This window comes from Siphateles boraxobius, unplaced genomic scaffold, assembly GCF_051911475.1.
Source record: "Siphateles boraxobius isolate OS27281-9 unplaced genomic scaffold, OSU_SipBor_1 25, whole genome shotgun sequence".
In the NCBI taxonomy this organism is placed as follows: domain Eukaryota; kingdom Metazoa; phylum Chordata; class Actinopteri; order Cypriniformes; family Leuciscidae; genus Siphateles; species Siphateles boraxobius.
The window spans coordinates 26,891,818-26,911,713 of record NW_027508866.1 but is presented as its reverse complement, the minus strand read 5'-3'; the positions used below and the strand labels follow the sequence as shown (position 1 = coordinate 26,911,713).

At 40.3% G+C, this 19,896-nt stretch overlaps 2 protein-coding genes across 2 annotated transcripts; both read left to right on the top strand.

Annotated features, from left to right (window-relative positions):
• Positions 1-1,302: 1,302 nt before the first annotated feature.
• On the top strand, positions 1,303-9,341 carry LOC143750740 (uncharacterized). Its single transcript, XM_077243911.1, has 9 exons — positions 1,303-1,552; positions 2,938-4,365; positions 4,932-5,234; positions 6,858-6,958; positions 7,107-7,157; positions 7,468-7,852; positions 7,950-8,126; positions 8,863-8,998; positions 9,081-9,341. Exons 1-8 carry the CDS (start codon positions 1,489-1,491, stop codon positions 8,955-8,957), a joined length of 2,604 nt encoding a protein of 867 aa, XP_077100026.1. The 5' UTR covers positions 1,303-1,488; the 3' UTR covers positions 8,958-8,998; positions 9,081-9,341.
• Positions 9,342-15,039: 5,698 nt separating this feature from the next.
• Positions 15,040-17,044, top strand: LOC143749576 (uncharacterized). The gene is made up of 4 exons (XM_077242022.1): positions 15,040-16,031; positions 16,122-16,202; positions 16,305-16,379; positions 16,526-17,044. Exons 1-4 carry the CDS (start codon positions 15,626-15,628, stop codon positions 16,780-16,782), a joined length of 819 nt encoding a protein of 272 aa, XP_077098137.1. The 5' UTR covers positions 15,040-15,625; the 3' UTR covers positions 16,783-17,044.
• The last annotated feature ends 2,852 nt before the right edge of the window (positions 17,045-19,896 follow it).

Sequence of the window (19,896 nt, the reverse complement as noted above, 5' to 3'; positions counted from 1 at the left end):
TAGTTCAAAATAAGAAAGATGCGGGCGAAGCCATTCGGTCCGTTGTGGCAACGCTGCCGAATATCAAGAAGTTAAAGCCGGAGGAAGAACAATCTTTGCTTAGTTTTGTGTTTATGGCCATCCTCCCACGGGGTTCTCGAAAAGACATATGTCACGACCAAACGTCAGCGATTGGTTATGGCAGATAGAGTGACTCTGGGCAGATCCAATAGTTTTAGACTTCAATAGAATACCCGCCTACAAGGAAGTTAACGCTTGTCAATGGAGCGGTGCCAGACTCTCTGTACAAATGAAATGTATGAGAGTCTGGTAGAACCAGGCTACAAGCACATCAGGAAATGAAAGAAATATCCAAATTGTGCAGAACAGAACACATTAATCATCTAAATGTGGTGTATTTCAATATACAAAACAATTGAGTTATGTAAAAATTGTGTCTCCTCCTGTCAGTGGAATTTAAGAAAACATTATCTGTCTGTATCCTCATTTTCAGATTGAACTTCAGAGAAGATGGGCCTTGCCCAGTGAATTAAGTGAATGGTATACTGTTTCTAACAGAAATAAAACTATATGGCCATTTTATTTCTGAGCCACAGAAAAATCAGTGGTAAAACTATAAATTAACTTATTACAGTGATACCTTGTGGCTGATTTTCACAAAACTTGGGACCCTGCTTTATATATTCACACTGTATATGCTACATAGCACATGTTCTAAAAAAAATACTGAAAAGCTGGAAGTAAGCTTGATGTATTGTTAAAGCATTTCATTATACGGTTGCTTGGAACATTATTAAAAGTTATTTAATAACTTAAGCCTCTATCACTATCTGAGGAAGAAACATAAACGTGTCTGTTGCTCAGGTCTAGTTCTCTGCCAGGCTCCCAAACAAGAATAATTAGAAGTTTCAGTTACGAAGCAAAGGTTTCCTGTGAAAGGTTTTGCTTTTCAAACTGTTATTGCAATAAATAAACATAAAAGTTGACTCTTATCTTAACTCTTTCGAGCGGATTCATAGAGACATAAGCATTAAGTGGTTTGTTGTCTAAGTTTAATGTGTGGTAGTAAACTTTTTTAGAAATTATCCATTGCTCAACGAATCAGTTCCTCAGTGAAGTATTTTATAAAACATTAATACAACTAACGAAATATTACGTGAAATGTATTATCGTTTCCGTTATCTCTCTAGATGGTGAGGTACACAGTTTCTGAGCGGTATTTTTATATTTCGAAATAAAACAAGACAGAAATCCTTGCTCCATCGTCACGTGCCTATAGAACACCCCGTGACGTCACAGAGTAGAACACGCTCAAAGTGCGAGAGCAGTGAGAGAGTTGATCGAGAGCGATACTACTGATTTTAGATACTTTTAAACACCGATTTAGACTTAGCATTTGCACACAGAGCTAACACACATATTTAACAGCATCTTCACACCTCTGTGTTGTTCATTGAGTGCAGTGAAGTTGAGAGGAGCACCTCAGACATGCTCTCTGGTTCTGTCAGCATTGCGGAGTTGACAGCTGAGACCATGGAGAACAGCCCAACAGGTGCGATGAAAGTGACAAAAATGTATCATTTTATACATTTATTAAAAATAAAGTTATTGCTATGTGCATGGCTTGACATTAACACCCGCCAAATGCAGGTGTATATTTCATCAGCGGCGTGTAACGCACTCCTACTGGCCACTTCGGCGGGTTGAATACATTTTTCAATTGTAACGTTAGTCTTTTAAAAAGGCATCTGAAATAATAAACTTAGTGCAAGGTAGTGTTATCGATTTTTCGATACGGTACTGAAATAGACTATCTGAACGAACGAACACACAAAATGTATTGTTTGGTTATCCACAGCAGGAGGGTCAGGTCTTCAGTTCAGAGGAATGAATTATGAATTCAATTATTTATGGAATGTTATTATTTACTCTGAGAAAGGAAATGAAAAATATGTATCAGTATTGTTTTGAACATGAAAAGACAAACTTAATTTGCAGAAGGTGCTATTTGTTTTGTTGTGCATTGTATGATAACTAAGTGACACTGCAGTCTAATGTGTCTAGCTTAAAATAGTTTTTATGAAACTTTATTTTGCTTTACTACATTGCAAAGCATTATATCAGACTTTTTCCTCCACTTCATTGTCATGGAAACATGCTGTTCCTCGTTATTTTAAGTGTTTCTCTAGTTTAAGTACAGGGTTTGTTTACACCGTCCACTACGAATAAACATTTCATAATGATTTTCTCTTGCCACTGCGGGATGTAGGCTAATGTTGTCTGTGCATTATAGTGAAGACAACTCCGAACAAATTTTCTATCATGAAACACCAAGCCAATCAGAGGAAGTTTTGGGCTGAGCGACGCCTGCTTATTGTGTTTAAAAAGTCAAAAACACAAAATAATGTCAAATGCAGATCTTCACGAGTATTGACGTAAATAGTCAGTTCTGTTTAAGTGAACGTAAACAGTTGAGAAAGAAAATGCATGTGTAACAGTATAATGGATCCGTGTTTCAGGTCTTAAAGTGACAGCAGCCTAATATACTGGATGTCAAATTATGAGATAATATTCAAAATATCTGTATTGCAGTTTCCCCCATTGCAGCGATGTCAAAATTGTGGCCAGTGAAAATGCTGAATGGCCAGTAACTTTGGAAAACCATAAGCCACTGTTGCTGGTGGGCAAAACAGTTAATGTCAAGCCCTGGCTATGTGACTAATCTCTGTAGTGTTCTTGTAATTTTCAATCTTGCACTGGTCCTTCGTGAGTTCATGGCTTAGGGTTTGACATTTTGCCAGGAATATGAACTTGCAAAAGTGCAATTTATTTTTTCTTTAATTAATTTATCAGATAAAAGCCACATTTAATTTTCTGGAATATGTTTGTTTTTCATCTGTGGTAATTTGGTTTTATAATAATTTTTCTTTGTTTTAGGAAACCTTACAAAAGGTAGCAAGGGGAAAGTAGTCCGTGCTCTCTTTCTGAAATTATGGATAGCTGTAAAGCCCACTTTCCTTCCACATGACCCGAACAGGGTGGTGTGTCTTAAACCACAGCCGGATCTAGAGGATCCCGAGCTAATGCCTGTTTCAAGTCCTGTGTGGAACACGCCAACGGCGGACGCAGTTCCTGAGCTGGTGTGTTTGCCAGGCCAGGTGTGTGTAGATCTGGAGTCCCTGTGTGTCCCAAGTTCCTCCAGGATTGAGCAAACGCCGGACGCAGTTTCTGACCCAGGCCAGGTGTGTGTAGATCTGGAGTCCCTGTGTGTCCCAAGTTCCTCCAGGATTAAGCAAACGCCGGACGCAGTTCCTGAGCTGGTGTGTGTGCCAGGCCAGGTGTGTGTAAATCTGGAGTCCCTGTGTGTCCCAAGTTCCTCCAGGATTGAGCAAACGCCGGACGCAGTTCCTGACCCAGGCCAGGTGTGTGAAGATCTGGAGTCCCTTTGTGTCCCAAGTTCCTCCAGGATCCAGCAAACGCCGGACGCAGTTCCCGAGCTGGTGTGTGTGCCTGGCCAGGTGTGTGAAGATCTGGAGTCACTGTGTGTCCCAAATTCATCCAGGATCCAGCAAACGCCGGACGCAGTTCCTGAGCTGGTGTGTGTGCCAGGCCAGGTGTGTGAAGATCTGGAGTCCCTGTGTGTCCCAAGTTCCTCCAGGATTGAGCAAACGCCAGATGCAGTTCCTGAGCCAGACCAGGTGTGTGTAGATCTGGAGTCCCTGTGTGTCCCAAGTTCCTCAAGGATTGAGCAAACGCCGGACGCAGTTCCTGACCCAGGCCAGTTGTGTGAAGATCTGGAGTCCCTGTCTGTCCCAAGTTCCTCCAGGATCCAGCAAACGTCGGACACAGTACCTGAGCTGGGGTGTGTGCCAGGCCAGGTGTGTGTAGATCTGGAGTCCCTGTGTGTCCCAAGTTCCTCCAGGATTGAGCAAACGCCGGACGCAGTTCCTGACCCAGGCCAGTTGTGTGAAGATCTGGAGTCCCTGTGTGTCCCAAGTTCCTCCAGGATCCAGCAAACGTCGGACACAGTACCTGAGCTGGGGTGTGTGCCAGGCCAGGTGTGTGTAGATCTGGAGTCCCTGTGTGTCCCAAGTTCCTCCAGGATTGAGCAAACGCCGGACGCAGTTCCTGACCCAGGCCAGTTGTGTGAAGATCTGGAGTCCCTGTGTGTCCCAAGTTCCTCCAGGATCCAGCAAACGCCGGACGCAGTTCCTGAGCTGGTGTGTGTGCCAGGCCAGGTGTGTGTAGATCTGGAGTCCCAATGGTTGTCAGGTTCCTCCAGGATTGAGCAAACTCCGAACACAGATCCTGCTGATTCTGAGCTGTCGCCTGTTTCATTTCCCTCCAGTTTTGATCTGGATGACAGTGAGTCATTATTACTTTTGTTCATGTTATTTCTGCCATCTGTTATTTTGTTCTATTCTTTTTATTATTACTTTCAGTTATAATTCTGATTTGACATCCCTTGAGTTAAAAATCTGAAAATGATATTTGTTGTACTATTTTCATCTTTAATTGCATTGATTAGTACTTGCAGCTCTAATTATCATTCACAGAGATGTTTATAATAATTTTGGTAACACTTTACAATAAGTTTCATTAGTTAACTTTAGTTACCTACCTTAGTTAATATGAACTAAGAATGAACAATAATTTTACAGCATTTATTAATATTAATTTCAACATTTACTAATACATTATTAAAATCAAAGGTTGTATTTGTTAACATAAGTTAATGCACTGTGAACTAACATAAACAAACAATGAGCAGCTGGATTTTTATTAACTAACATTAACAAAGATTAATAAATACGGTAACAAATGTATTGCTCATTGTTAATTAATGTTAGTTAATACATTAACTAATGTTAACTAATAAATCTTATTGTAAAGTGTTACAATAATTTTCAATAGATTTTTCTTCATTTTAGAAAAAGCTAAGAAAGGAAGGAAGAGGAGAGCAGTCCGTGCCTTCTTCCGTAGATTACGCAAGGCTGCAAAGCACCTCTTCCTCTGCTACGACCCGGACAGTGTCCAGCATCTTACACCACAGTCGGATCTGGACAACTCCGAGCTGACGCTTTTCCAGGTTTCGTCCGAGATCAAGTCAGTGCCTGAGCCGGAACCGGAGCCGGATTCTGAGCCGGAGTCGGGCCAGGTCTGTGAGGATCTGCAGTCGTCAGTGCAAGCGGAGGCAGACGATCCAGAGGCGTTGCCTGTCGGACTGCAATACGGTGAGGCATTATTATCTTTGCTTCTTGATATTTCTGCCCTGTTCCAGTGCTTTAAGTGGGCCGGTACGCGCCGGTACTCAGTACCGCCACTTCCAAATATAGCTCTTGAGCTTACCGCCACCTCTCCGTGCGCCCAGAATGTGCTTTTAGCGTACCGGTACGCTTATTTGCACATCTGTTTTAATCCTTTGGCTGCGCTGTCGCTTTTCAGAGTGCCCTTCACAATGTACGCTTCCTAATTCGTCCCACCGAGAGCAGAGACTACATTACCCATACACCCTTGAGTTTTACAAGTGAAAAGAGCATGCGTCGCTTTTGCCGCTGTCAGTAGCTACGTTTACATGGACACAATCGGAATGAAATCAATACGATTGATGAATCTGAACAAGGTGTTTACATGAATGATAAATAAAGTAATCGGGTTGATGTGCGCGTTTATAGGCCTATGTCACAAGTTTCAAATCGGATCTGATTTTTTGACATGCACAAACTGAACGAATATACAGAGTTTCCCGCTGTTCGCGCATAAATATTCTCCTCTATTGGTTCTTTATTTGTTTTAAACAGCAGACGTAATATTAATTCGTCTCTGGTCATAATTTAGAGCATATTAACCGTTTTGCCGTGCTGATCACGAAGTAAAAATGCCCCTCCCCGCGGCCAAAACCAGGCGTCTGTGGATGAGAATCCACAACAAGGACTGGTGGGACGTTGTCCTGCTTCACTTCACATACGCGCGAGTAAAATGAGAATTTTAGAATGACGGGAAGCTTATTAATGACACTTTATTCAACTGGAAAAACAGCTCGTTCCGCGCGTTATACTCATTATGTTTATTTAACGTCATTGCACATGTGCAGTCCTTTCAGTTTCGGTTTTCAATCAAGTGTTTACATGTTCCCTCGATCGGATTACATAAGGGATAAAGCCCCCCTTTCAATCCGACCGAAATGTCATTCGGATCGAGCTCAATCGGATCGATTAAGGTGTTTACATGAGGGTTTTTTAGTCCGATCGAGCCGTCAATCTGATTATAAGTGTCCATGTGTCAATCATGGTGTCAACTCAACGTGGTCCGGAGAGGGTGTGTGAAACGGGTAAAGAAATGTATGAACCATAGCAAGACTCATGTTTATGTTCTACTGTTCTATGGTTATTATGTTTTATAATTTATTTTATGTAGCCTACATTTTGTTCAAAATGTTTTCAATACCCTTTTGCACATTTTATTTATGTTCAGTAGCTCTTTCTCGCTCAAGCAAATCCACAATTAAATAATTTTTTATAAGGTCGTCTGTTGACTGTAAATATATATAGCCTATATATATATATATATATATATATATATATATATATATATAATATATAACCTTCAATATAGTTGTTGTTACCTCAGGGGAGGAGGGGAGTCAGCAAAAAAAAAAAAAAAAAAAATTTAATAATAGAGTACCGGCACCTCTTTTGGGCCACTTAAAGCACTGCCCTGTTCTTTCCTACTTATAATTATTTATCAATCTGCCTCATATATATATATATATATATATATATATATATATATATATATATATATATATATATATATATATATATAGTCTATGTTTTTGTCCTGTGTTTTTTTTTCAGGAACTAGGATGTCTGTTGTTTTTCTAGTGGGTGAAATTATAGGATCAGGAAGTTTTGGCCTGGTTTATGAAGCAAGCCACATATTTTGTGAGAGAATGAAGGTAGAGCACTCTTATTGAGTTCAACCAACATTTTGCTCCTGATGTAGAGATGTGTCGTCTTTCTTAATTTAAAACCGAACAGATTGTAGTTGTGCAGACCAGGCACTGCTAAAAAAATTAACAGATTTTTTTTGTCTGACATTCACAGGTTGCCATCAAGCATATACGCAAGCGTGAACAGGACCATTATCTTGACACTGTAAGTTGACAAACCTATATAAAATTTGGTTGAGTGACGAGTATTGTCAATTCCTGTTGCTAACATAAAGCAGTAAGTCAAGATGATGTAAATGTAAATACAATTTACAATTACATAAAAATACAATGAGTAGAGTTTTGCTACTGTGACATTCTCTACTGTTTGTTTATTTGTGTGTAACATTGTTAAGCACTTTGGTCAACTGTGGGTGTTTTTAAATGTGCTATACAAATAAACTTGAACAATCTTCAAATTTTCCATCTAATAAATTACTACTCAAGGCCAACTAACTATTTGTTTTTCTCTCTAGCCTGATCATTCCAAACCTGTGCTTGCAGAAGTGGCAATGATGCTGCGTTTGGGACAAGCTCCCTCATGCCCCAACATCATCAAATTACACCACTGGATTGAGGACGAGAGCAGCTTCAATCTCATTATGGAGAAACCTGATCCATGCCAGAACTTGCGGCATTACATTGTGTATTCAGACGACATTAACGAAGCAAAAGCATGCTGGATGATACGTCAGTTAGTCCAAGCTGTAAAACACTGTGTTGATCGTGGAGTTTTCCATGGTGATATCCACTCGGGGAACATCCTGGTGGTGACAGGCGACAGTCTGAAGCTCAAATTAATTGACTTTGGATGTGGTCTTCTAATTAGTAGTGAGGGCTTTAACAGCAGTGAATATCGAGGTGCGTTAGCAGTTTGTGTTAGCATAGCAGAGTTTGGAAATTGCGTGCAGTGACATTGAGCACTGTATTATTGACACTAACAAAGTCTCTCTTTTAGGAGCACACCTGTACACCCCACCTGAGGTCATGAGGGACACTGTGTTCTACGCCGAGCCAGCATACGTCTGGGCTGTAGGTGTTGTGCTGTTTGAAATCCTGCACAGACATCTGCCCTTTAAAAACATGAACGGCATACTACGTGACTATCTTAACACGAGTCTGACTTTATCCTCAGGTAAACACATCAGACACCTCTGCACAATCTCACCCAGACAGCAACATAGTGACGGCCCAGATCCGGCCCACATCTGGACCGTGTGATCCATGTGTACCAGATGTGGGCCGGATCTGGGCCGAAACTATTGCTGTGTCTCAATTCGCCTACGCCCTAAAAGTATGTACTCTCTTTGTTAAGAAAAAGTAGATACTTTTGAGTGCGTAGCAAAAGAGAACACAAGCTTTAGGACAAACTATCACGTCATACAATTGCGTCTTGAACTGTTGCTCTCTGTCACAGTTAACTGGCCTGTCAATCATCTTGTCAAAGATAAAATCCTCCATATTTCATTTCTTACCATATCGGAGAGAAATGCAGAAAGTTAATGGCCAAACGGATCTTTATAAAAGTCCACATTGTTATTGCAGATGAAATATAACACGGATAACATTAAATAAATATTTTTCTATCTGGTTAAACTTTGATTAGTCACTCAAACCTTTATCTAAACCTCTCACTGTCGGTCACGCATATCTGCCATGTTTTTAAGTTTTTTAACACTTTTTACTCGTTTTTACTAGATTAATATTTTAATTATTTGATTAGGGATATTTACATAATCAAATAATGACATTTTATATGGCAAAACATGTTCATAAATCGGGACTATGCAGAAATATTTAACATTGTTTCACATATTTCAACATTAGTGTTCCTCTAAGACTAACCCGTGCCCTTTCTGAAAACTTCACAGCATGCCGAGACCTGATTTTCTGGTGTTTGGTGCGTGATCCAGCCCAGCGACTGACGCTAGAGCAGCTGGAGAAACACAGGTGGTTTGATACATGATAAGAAGAACCAGATCCCGTGTATCAGTCAGACGAGAACAGGTAGTGTAACACAGAGAAGTAGGAAACTACATTTGCAGTGCAAAGCAGTTATTTTTCAATTCTTTATCATTTATGTGATCAGTATGTAGATGATGCACAAAAGACAGAAGACAGCTCCATCAAAAAAAACCAACAGGACTGAAGTGAATGAAAAATGACAGCGTTTACATGCACATTAGAGAAGAGGTGTTAGTGAGGCCAGCAGGGGGCGCTGCTCACCCTGTGCTCTGTGTGGGTCCTAACGCCCCAGTATACTGATGGAGACACATTAGTGACATTTCAGAAATGGCAACAAGATTAGTTATAATATAATATATAATTAATAAAAAATATTTTAACCAAAGCAATTGTCATCTTTATTTATACGTTTTATTCATCCTCATAAGGCCAAGTGGCCTCCAGGACCGGAATTAAACATTCACCCACCCCCACGAGAGACGATTCTGGGTGACATCTTATCAGCTGATTCATATTTGTATCTGATGCATTTTATTCACTTCACAATTCTTTTTTTTTAACTTTATTTAAAGTTCAAGGAAGAATTTTTTTTTTTTTTTTCAAAAAAGTACTTCTTTTTTTTTAGTTAAACATTTTTAAACTTAAAAATATTGAGTACATTTTAAAGCAGTGAAATCAATTAAATATACCTTAAAAATGGACTAAAGTAAATAAATAAAATAGTAATTGGGGCTAGTAGGGCGAGTGATTGCTCCTGTCTGCCTCGCTGCTGGTTTGCGTCTGTATGCTCCGTATAGCTTTCTGTTTTGAATCTCTATTTAATAACATTTCTTGTTGTTTCTATTGCTAAATATAACTCATTCATCAACATGTTAGATATTGTCTAATATTGCCTATCACATTAATCTGACAGCGCTAGCTTTTATCTAAATCGTTATCGCTAGCACAACATGCTAGGATCTTGCTAGGCTGTTAACCTGCCATCCGTGCTTGCCATCTTCTTTTTTCTCGCGCCTTTTACGAGTCTATCAAAGAACTGTGGTAAGTAGGATCAGTCAACAAACACAATGAGTAATGTATTCTCCTGTTATTGTCACTTGCACTTTGTGTCACATGTATAGTATTGGCCTTCTCTGTCAGCGGTGAGGACTACACGTGATAAATACAGGTAGATTTCAGAACTAGAGATACGCATCCAAACTTTAATCGAGGATAGTAAGAGTGCAAGGGCTTTAGATACTGCTTTGGATGTGACTAGCTTAGTGAACTCTGTACATGGTTCGGTTCCGGCTGTAGAGCCCGTGCAGCAGGGCAACTGGGTGACCATGAGATGCTGTAGTCGCGGGACAAAACACAGCTCTTCCGTTCTGATTACCATAACAAATAGATTCTCCCCACTCAGTGAAACACCCAGGAAATAAAAAAAGTTTAAAATAAAAAAAACGTCTAAACCCATTTAAGGGTAAAAATGTAATTGATGTTCAAAGAATTAAACTTAATTAAACTTGGGTTGCTGAATATTCAATCCCTTACTTCAAAAGCACTTATTGTTAATAATATAATTCCAGACTACAACCTAGACGTGTGTTGTGTGACAGAAACCTGGCTAAAACCAGACGATTACATTGCTTTAAATGAGTCCACCCCGTAAGATAACTCTTATAAAAACGAGCCACGTCTGAAAGGAAAAGGGGAAGGAGCTGCTGTAATCTACAGTAATATCTTCATAATTACTGACAAGTCTATATTTCTGTTGAAGTGTTGGTGCTTAATGTAACACTGTCTAGTGTAAATGATAAATCGTGCTTGACATTTGTGCTAGCTACTGTATACAGGGCACCATACAGACTTTATCAAAGAATTTGCTGATTTTCTATCAGAGTTAGTACTGGCTGTAGATAAATTCCTAATTGTTGGTGATTTTAATATACATGTAGATAATGAAAAAGATGCATTGGGATTGGCATTTAAAGACATTCTTAACTCTATTGGAGTTAGACAACACGTGTCAGGACCTACTCATTGTCGAAATCACAATCTAGATCAGGGGTTTTCAACTGGTTCTGTGCCAGGGACCACCATTCTGACTAACAAGTAATCGGCGGCCCACTATTGTGTGTGTGTGTGACGAGAAAGCTTCAACGGTTTCATTTGAAAGCAACGTTGAACATACGAAACACAGTGGTACCTCCTCTCCTGTTTTGTCAGTCGTAACTGTAAATCCATATTTAACATAATCTTCACTGTATTTTCTTTTTCGTTTCCCACTACGATTCCCTGTTTCCTCCAAAGTTGTAGTCCATCTGTAGTCCTCCTGTCCATCTGTCCTGACATGTCACTTTCCTCACTAAAAAGCGATCCATGCTGGTGCTGACTAGCAAACTTAGCCTTAGTTAGAAACGTTAGCTAACAGCTCCACTCCAATCCAAATTTAAATTCACCAATATTAAGCATCTTTTCAATGAAACCTCAAAAATGTATTTCATTTACTCCGAGATGCTGGTCTATTTCGCGCGCAAGATGAAGGTGTACGTACTAGTGGTGCAACGGATCATCATTGATCCGTGATCCGTTCGGATCAATATCTTCGGTTCGGCACACGCGTGATCCGCGGATTGATTTATGAAAAAAAAAAAAGTTGTGCGCATATTCAATCCACACACAGCGTGATCATGGCGAACGGAGGAGCTTGAACGCCCCGCGTCATTTAAATCCCCTGTATGGGAGCATGTTGGCTTCCCTGTCAAATATAATGATGAAGGAAAGAGGTTAGTGGATAAAACCCGTGACGGTGTGTAGGCACTGTGGCAGCATGGCCACGCATTTGAAGCGACATCGCCCCGATGTTTCACTCACAGGAGTGAAAACGAAGGCTGCTCAACAACCGCTTATCACCGCGGCATTTAAGCAACCCCTTGTTGCACAATCAGAGCGGGCTAAAGCCATCACAAACGGCGTTCGCGCAGCACTACCCCTCGCTCGACCCTCTCTCTCTCGCGCGCACTCTCTCTCCCTCATATGAGGTGCCATCTACGGCTTAAATCAAACTTCATTCACGCACATATATATGAAACACTTGCATACACCTATACTAAGTAGTCAAACATGCATGTATACTGCTGAAAGCTCAAACAAATACAAATGAAATGCACAGACACAGCTAAAGTCGCTCACTCACGTACACGCAAACTTTACACACACGAGATGCGCGCACACGCAAACTCTCCACGCACATAATCATGAGAGACGCGCATACACACAAACTCGCGCACACACAAACTCTCCACGCACATACTCATATGAGACGAGCACACACACACAAACTCGCGCACAAACTCAATGAGACGCGAGCACACACACAAACTCTCCGCGAACATACTCATGAGACTCGAGCACACACACTAGCGCACATACTCATATGAGACGCATGCTCACACAGTACATGATGCATATGATTCTCAGTGTGAACATAAGTCACACATTGGTAAGTGCATTTTTTGTTAACAGAGAATGAGAGTCCATTGCTTTTATTGTTTTTGGTTTTGTTCATTTATTGCGGATATTTAAAATGTTTTCAGTGTTAAATAGTCTATAGAAATAAGTTTATTGATCTTTGAAAAGGTATACCTGCATTATTATGCCATTATCATTATTTTAGATGAAAATGGTCTCAGAACGACAATATTATCGTTTATTATCAATATTATCGTTTATCGCAATAATTTCTTGGACAATTTATCGTCCAGCAAAATTTGTTATCGAGAAAGGCCTAGCTATCAGTGTGTTTATAGGTGCAGACATGAGGCAATTTTTTTTTTTTTTTTTTGCTGATCCGAAAAATGATCCGATCCGTGACTCTGATCCGGGAAACGATCCGAACCGTGAGTTTTTTGATCCGTTGCACCCCTAGTACGTACATGACGTTGGGGACGCAAAACACAACGTTAGCAAAGCATAGCATAGACCTGATAGGTGCAAAGCTAGCCTATCTTGTGTCAGTTTGAATCTCAACTCCTCTATATTATTTTAGATATTTCCATTAAATTTAGTATTCACACCAATGCGCAAATAAATTATGGAAAAAAGTGATTTTAATAGTGAAATTACGTAGGCTGGAATGCATGTCACGGACCACATGCAATGCCGCCGCAGACCAACAGGGGGCCGCAGACCACCGGTTGAAAACCCTTGCTCTAGATAATATCACATGGAATCAATGTTGATGCCGTTGAAATTCTGCAGCAGAGCATCATTATCTAGTCTTGTGTAAACTTCATTTAGCCAAGGCTGCAAAGCTGACTCTGTGTTACAAATATGTTAGACCTATCACTTCTGCCACTAAAGATCACTTTATAAATAATCTTCCTTATCAGTTTCATCATCTTAACATCCCAGATAGCTTAGAAGAACTCTATATTGTTCAGAAACTTTCAACTCTCTCTTTTCCAGCACTTTAGACACAGTTGCTGTCTTGATCTTGTTTACTAATTATAATGCACAGGACGTGCAGTCATAAATAAGGAGACGTACAGCGAGTACCGAACAAACTTGGAACTTTTATTAGCTAACGAGCAAACGTTTTTTCATTTTAACTAGTACCCCCGATCCTGGCGCCCAGCCAATATTACCCCGCAACCTTGCCGTGGCACCGTAAACCAGTGTCGCAAATATTCAGTGCTTACCTGAATATTACATCCCCTTTGTTTTGAAAAAAAAAACACTCAAGTCAATGCAGTATGGATACTCTAATCACTGAAACATTACTCTAACCTAAACACAGAGGTTGCTGCATTTCACAAAACATCTAGACACCTCTGACACTTATGCACAATATGCAACAGTACTTAGGAACAAAACGTCCATTATTCTCTGACAGCCCATACCAGATCTTAGATTTCTTAGACGACAGTTTCTGCGATACACCAGACCATCTGAAGTGCGAACATGATAGGCTCTTTGTGTATTGGCAGGGTGTACAACAACAGCTGGTTTCCAAAGTCTGAAAGTTTGAAACTGACAATTTCAGGTAGGAGCTGCCTAATGGTGGTTGGCAGTATGGATCTTGGTCTGCGACTCATGAGAAGCTGGGCAGGTGATTTGAAGTTGTCAACAGGTATGTATTCCTATACTCTAACAAACTGAGATGGGCATCTTTCCTGTCCATCTTGGCTTTTGTCAAGATAGAATTTTGCAATCTGGACAGTCTTCTCAGCCAAACCATTGCTCTGGGGGTAATGAGGGCTTGTGGTGGTGTGCATGAAACCTGTCTTTACAAAGTCTTCAAATTCCTTTCCCCGATATTGTGGACCGTTGTCGGAGACCACTTTCTCCGACAATGTCTTGCAAAAATGACTTTGAGTTTGCTGATGACAGTGGCAGCCGTGGTCGTGCTGAGTTTGTCCAATTCAAAGAAGCGGCTATAGTAGTCTACTGTAACCATGTATTCTTCGCTGTTCCAGATAAAGAGGTCTGAAGCTATCACCTGCCATGGTCTGGTTGGTATTTCGTGAGGAATCATGGGCTCCTTGGTGTTTGAACAGCATTGCTCCAGGCAGGTATCGCATCTTTCGACCATGCGTTCTATTTGTTTACACATTCCTGGCCAGAATAACACATCTCGTGCTCTTTGCTTCGACTTCTCTATGCCCATGTGACCTACGTGAATGCGTGTGAGCATATCTTCTCTGAGTGAGGAGGGTATGACTATCTTCTCACCTTTGAGTCAATGACAGTTCGTCTCGGAAATTCCAGAAGTCGCTGATGTTTGCAGGGCATTTTCTCCTCTCTCCAGGCCATCCATCCAGAATCACCTGTCTGAGCTGGACAAGCTGGCTGTCTAACTCAGTCTCAGCACGGATCTGTTGTAGCCTTGTGTCACTTACAGGTAAGCTTTTGCATACCATGTGAACCTGCAAGTCCATTCCCTCACTGAGATTGTCGTGCTCTGTCTCTATGAACTTTCTAGAGAGGGTGTCTGCCACAGGAATCTCTTTTCCTGGCCGGTATGTGATAGTGATATCATATTTCTGGAGTTGCAGGATCATTCTTTGAAGTCGCGGCGGAGCTGCAGCTAGTGTTTTTTTCATCACAGCTTCAAGCGGCTTGTGATCAGACTCCACTATGACTTTTCGGCCATATACGTACTGATGAAAATGCTTGCAGCCAAATAAGAACGCGTAGAGATCCTTCTCTATTTGAGCACAGCTAACTTCACATTTGGTCAGTGATCTCGAAGCATAGCTGAGTGGCTTCCCGACCTGCAGCAGGACTGCACGAGGCCATATTTCGATGCATCCACTTGAAGGTGCAGTTCTTTCTGTGGGTCATAGTATGCAAGCACTAGTCCAGGTTCCTTAGTTATAAGATCTTTCATTTTTTGGAATGCAGTGTCGTGCTGGGAATCCCATATGAACTCGCTGGACTGTTTGAGCAGCTGACGAAGTGGTGCATTATTAGCCGCGTTTCCACTGCCGGGCCAGGGCCGAGCCATGCTAGTGCGTGCCAGGGCCAGTCGCGTTTCCACTGTCACTTCCGGTGCTTGAGCGGGGCTTACTCGGGGCCAACGGCCAGGATTTCTGGCCCGTCGAATACCTTGGGCCAAAGCAGGCCAGCTCGGGCTAGAGGCGTGGTCAAGGTAAAAGGCGGAGTTTATTGGTGTTAGGGAAAGGTATGGTCTGCGGCAAGATGCACATTTCACTTTTTTTATATCGCGCAAAATTATCGCTGCTCGAAATGGAGAATCGCCTGTACTGGTCTGTCGAGGATACCAAAGCTCTTCTGAGCATTTGGGCAGAAGAAAGAGTACAACGTCAATTTGACGGCGTGTGCAGAAACGAGGATGTTATCAAGTACATCGTTGCTGAACTTGCTAAGCTGAGTATTAGCCGAACAACGCTTCAAGTTCGGGAAAAAATTAAAAAGTTGCGGGCGCAGTACAAGGCGATTAAAACGCACAATGGAAAAAGCGGAGCCCAAAGAAGGAATTTTCCATGGTTCGATTTGATGGACGGTGTGCTGGGTCACCGTCCTTCTGTTAGTGGCGAGACAAGTCGGGACACTATGGCAGCCACGGCCGGTGAGTTAATATGCTATCTTCCTAACTTTTAAATAAATAATTAAATATGGTATAAGTGGCTAACGTGCGTGTTTATGTTTTGTGTGCTAGAATCGTCATCCCAGAGTGTTTTATTTGACTCAGAAGTGGAGCAGGGACCGTCTACACTTCCACTGCTAACGTCGACACCTGGTATGCAAAAAATATACAAAATACACCACAGAAGTATTCAATGTTTTGTTAGTTTCTTTGTCAGTATGTAATTAACGTTATGAGTATATATGTTTATTACAGAGAGACATGACGACCCTGAAGATCTAACCATAATAAGAGGAGGATCACATCACATTCCACAAAGGACTAGACCAGGTATTTACTATATTCGTTTAATGTACCTGCTAAATATATGTAACAGACTTTATAGTTTGGTATACTGTATGTGCTATATACCACAATCTATAATCTATCAGAAGACATCTCAAATATCCTGCTTATTTGTGTGTCTGCTTTTACAGAGAGTCGCAAACGCAAAGCTGTAAATTTGGCATCAAGGGAGTTTTTGCAGTGTATGCAGGACATAACACAGCAACAGATGAAAGAAGAGCGTGAGCTAAGAAGAGAAGAAATGAAGAAAGAAATGATGATGAGACGAGAGGAACTGGACTATGATGCACAACTCAGACGGGAGGAGATGTCACAAAGACAGAAAGAATCGGAGTCTTTTGCATCAGTCTTCAGTCATTTGACCGCAGCCCTTCTCCAGAGGAAGTAACTTAGATGGACAAAACATCTATCTTTCCTTAATGGAAACGTTTTCCTTAATGCCTTAAAAAAATTGTGTAAATAGTAGGCTACTTCTTAAAATCACCTGCTGTTCTGTTTGTAATGTATGCACATTTGTAAGTAGTACTTCTCAAAAGCACCTGTTTTGTTTCATTTGTATGTATGCTTTATAAGTTTTATAAGCACCTTTGTATTTTTGCACTCTGATGTAAACTTAATATATAAATAAAGTAGTATCTGTGCTATTATAACTGAGGCAAATGGAAATCATGCTTATTAAGGGGCACATTATCAAAAGCAAATACACATTATAGTAAAAATTATACACCTATTATAAGGCATATATGTAAAATGAATGTTACTTAAATACATTCTTTATTAGTAATTCATTGTTGGTTCATGTTATTTCACACTGCATATACGTTAGCAAAAAAAAACTTTAGATTTCAATACTTAGCAATATTTGGCATTTGCTTTAACTAAGATGAATACATACTGTGTATTAAATGCTCACTATTAGTTTTTATTATATAAAGTATTTAACTAATGTTAACTTATGAAAACCTATTGTAAAAGTTACCTACATGATAATTTACTAAAATATAAAGACTTTGTGACTCAGATAAGCCATTATTGCAGGTATTCGTATAGACTTCTATGCATACTGATGGACACATTATTTAAACGGCTGTCTGATGGGCACCTTTTGTATTCTATAATGCAAATACGGTCCTAGTCAGTAGAACGATAATTAAGCAAAGACATTTATTGGTATAGACTACTATGCATACTGATGGGAAACATTATCTAAACGGCTGTCTGATGGGCACCTTTTGTATTCTATAATGCAAATACGGTCCTAGTCAGTAGAACGATAATTAAGCAAAGACATTTATTGGTATAGACTACTATGCATACTGATGGGAAACATTATCTAAACGGCTGTCTGATGGGCACCTTTTGTATTCTGTAATGCAAATACGGTCCTAGTCAGTAGAATGATAATTAAGCAAAGCCATTTATTGGTATAGACTACTTATAGACTACTATGCATACTGATGGGCACATTATTTAAACGGCTGTGTGATGGGCACCTTTTGTATTCTGTAATACTGTAAACAGTGTAAGCAGTTTAACATTTTAAAGTACCATTAACAGAAGTGACCATATCTAAATAAATGTCAACAGACATATACTTACAACTGCAATTTAAAAAAAACTGTAGAGCTAAGTATGTTTGATTTTATTTAAAAATAGTGAGAAGATTGTTAAATTGTATGTTATTAAAACAGTTTTGCAGTATTCACTCTGAATGCTTAAATGGCCTATTGATCTGATATTGTCTGATGTAACCATGTACCATTTAGGATAAAGAATTGTATTCAAGTCACAAAACAGGGTTATGCCAAATCTTCATTTCAAATATTTTATTTGTAACAAACACAATATAACAACAACTTACAATTATTGCTGCTGCATGAATAACTGTTGCAGAGCACTTCTTGCATCTGAACGCTCATCACCAACATTGCAAAGTGAACGTTCAGCATCTTTATCACGATCACACCACTCTGGTATAAATCTGTCCATGTACAATTCGCACAAGTTGTGCAGTGTACAGCACGTCTCAACCATATCAACAACAACATTTACATTGCAGTCATTGCGCTTACTGAGACACTTCCACCTTCCTTTCAACCTCCCAAACGCATGTTCAACCACACAACGGGCTCGACTTGTTCGCATGTTGTACAGTTCTCTACCCGTTTCTCCAGAGGAATGCATAATCGATAATTTGTATCTTGTCGCTATAGTGCAGGCTTCAGAGTTGTACAAATGTATGTGAATGTTTCTCTGGAAATTCTGAAGTCGCCCAGCCACTGCTCATCTGTGAATCTTTGAGCAGTGTTCTCCCACCAGTCACTTGTTCGCTGATAGGCCCACACCTCAGCGGTCCGTATTATATTGGTGTAGTAGTGATGCATCATCTGAAAAATAATAGAATGAAGTGTAAACATTAATTACATAATTATGTTACAGATCTGTACATGTACATAAATGAAAGGCACTTCTACAGCATTTATAAATATTTGCTAACCCATTTATTAATACATTACACTCCAATGTTTTAATTGTTACAATCAGTTAACGCACTGAACAAACTAACAAACCAACAGCTGATTTTTTTGAAAATCTAGCGTTAACAAAGATAAACAAATACATTAACAAATGTATTGCTAATGTTTTGTTCATGTTAACCCATACATTACATACTTTACTTTCTTGCAAAGTGGTACTGTAAACATTACTTCCCTAATTATGCGAAATGTAAATGCATATTTTCATAATCTTGGGTATAAATAGATGTATTAAACGAATAATACAATGACAGTTTAACAATAACATCTAACTTTAATTATATTAATATAGCAAGCAAGATATGATAAGCTAGCAAAACATTTGTCTTTTCAGCAGATAGTAAAGACAGTGAAAGCTCATAAAAACAACTCCGTGCAATATGATTTGAAGTTATGCTCACATCGACTACAAGATACGAATTAACTATACTATAAAATAAAATATTTACCGTTTCCATCCATTGCTGACGACTCTCCATTCGCTGTAACCGAATCGCACGTCGTTGGATCGCTCTCTTTCGCCTTGCTGCCAACATAAGCTTTCGGCGTTGTCGCCGCTGAACCTCCATCTTCTTATCTTGGCTTTGCTGCCTTATCTTCCACCAAGCAAATACCAAAATGAGCAAACAAACAGACGCTTCGGTCCTCTCCATCTCGATCGTCGTGTGATTTTAGCAAGCTAGTGTGTCCTGCCTGAATGAACTTCATAATTCCCGCTGAAATGGGTGGGGTTGTATGACGTTCGATCCAGGAAGGCGTGTTAAGGGCGGGGTTTATGACAGCGCTGCGGGGCTACTGGCCCGGCAGTGGAAACGCAAGCCCGGTGCTTGAGGCCCGGTGCGTGAGGCCCGAGGCCAGTGGCCCGGCTCGGCTCGCTGTTAGCCCTGGCCCGGCCCTGGCCCGACAGTGGAAACGCGGCTAATGTCCGATAAGCAGGGTGCAAACTTATACAGGTAGTTCACCAT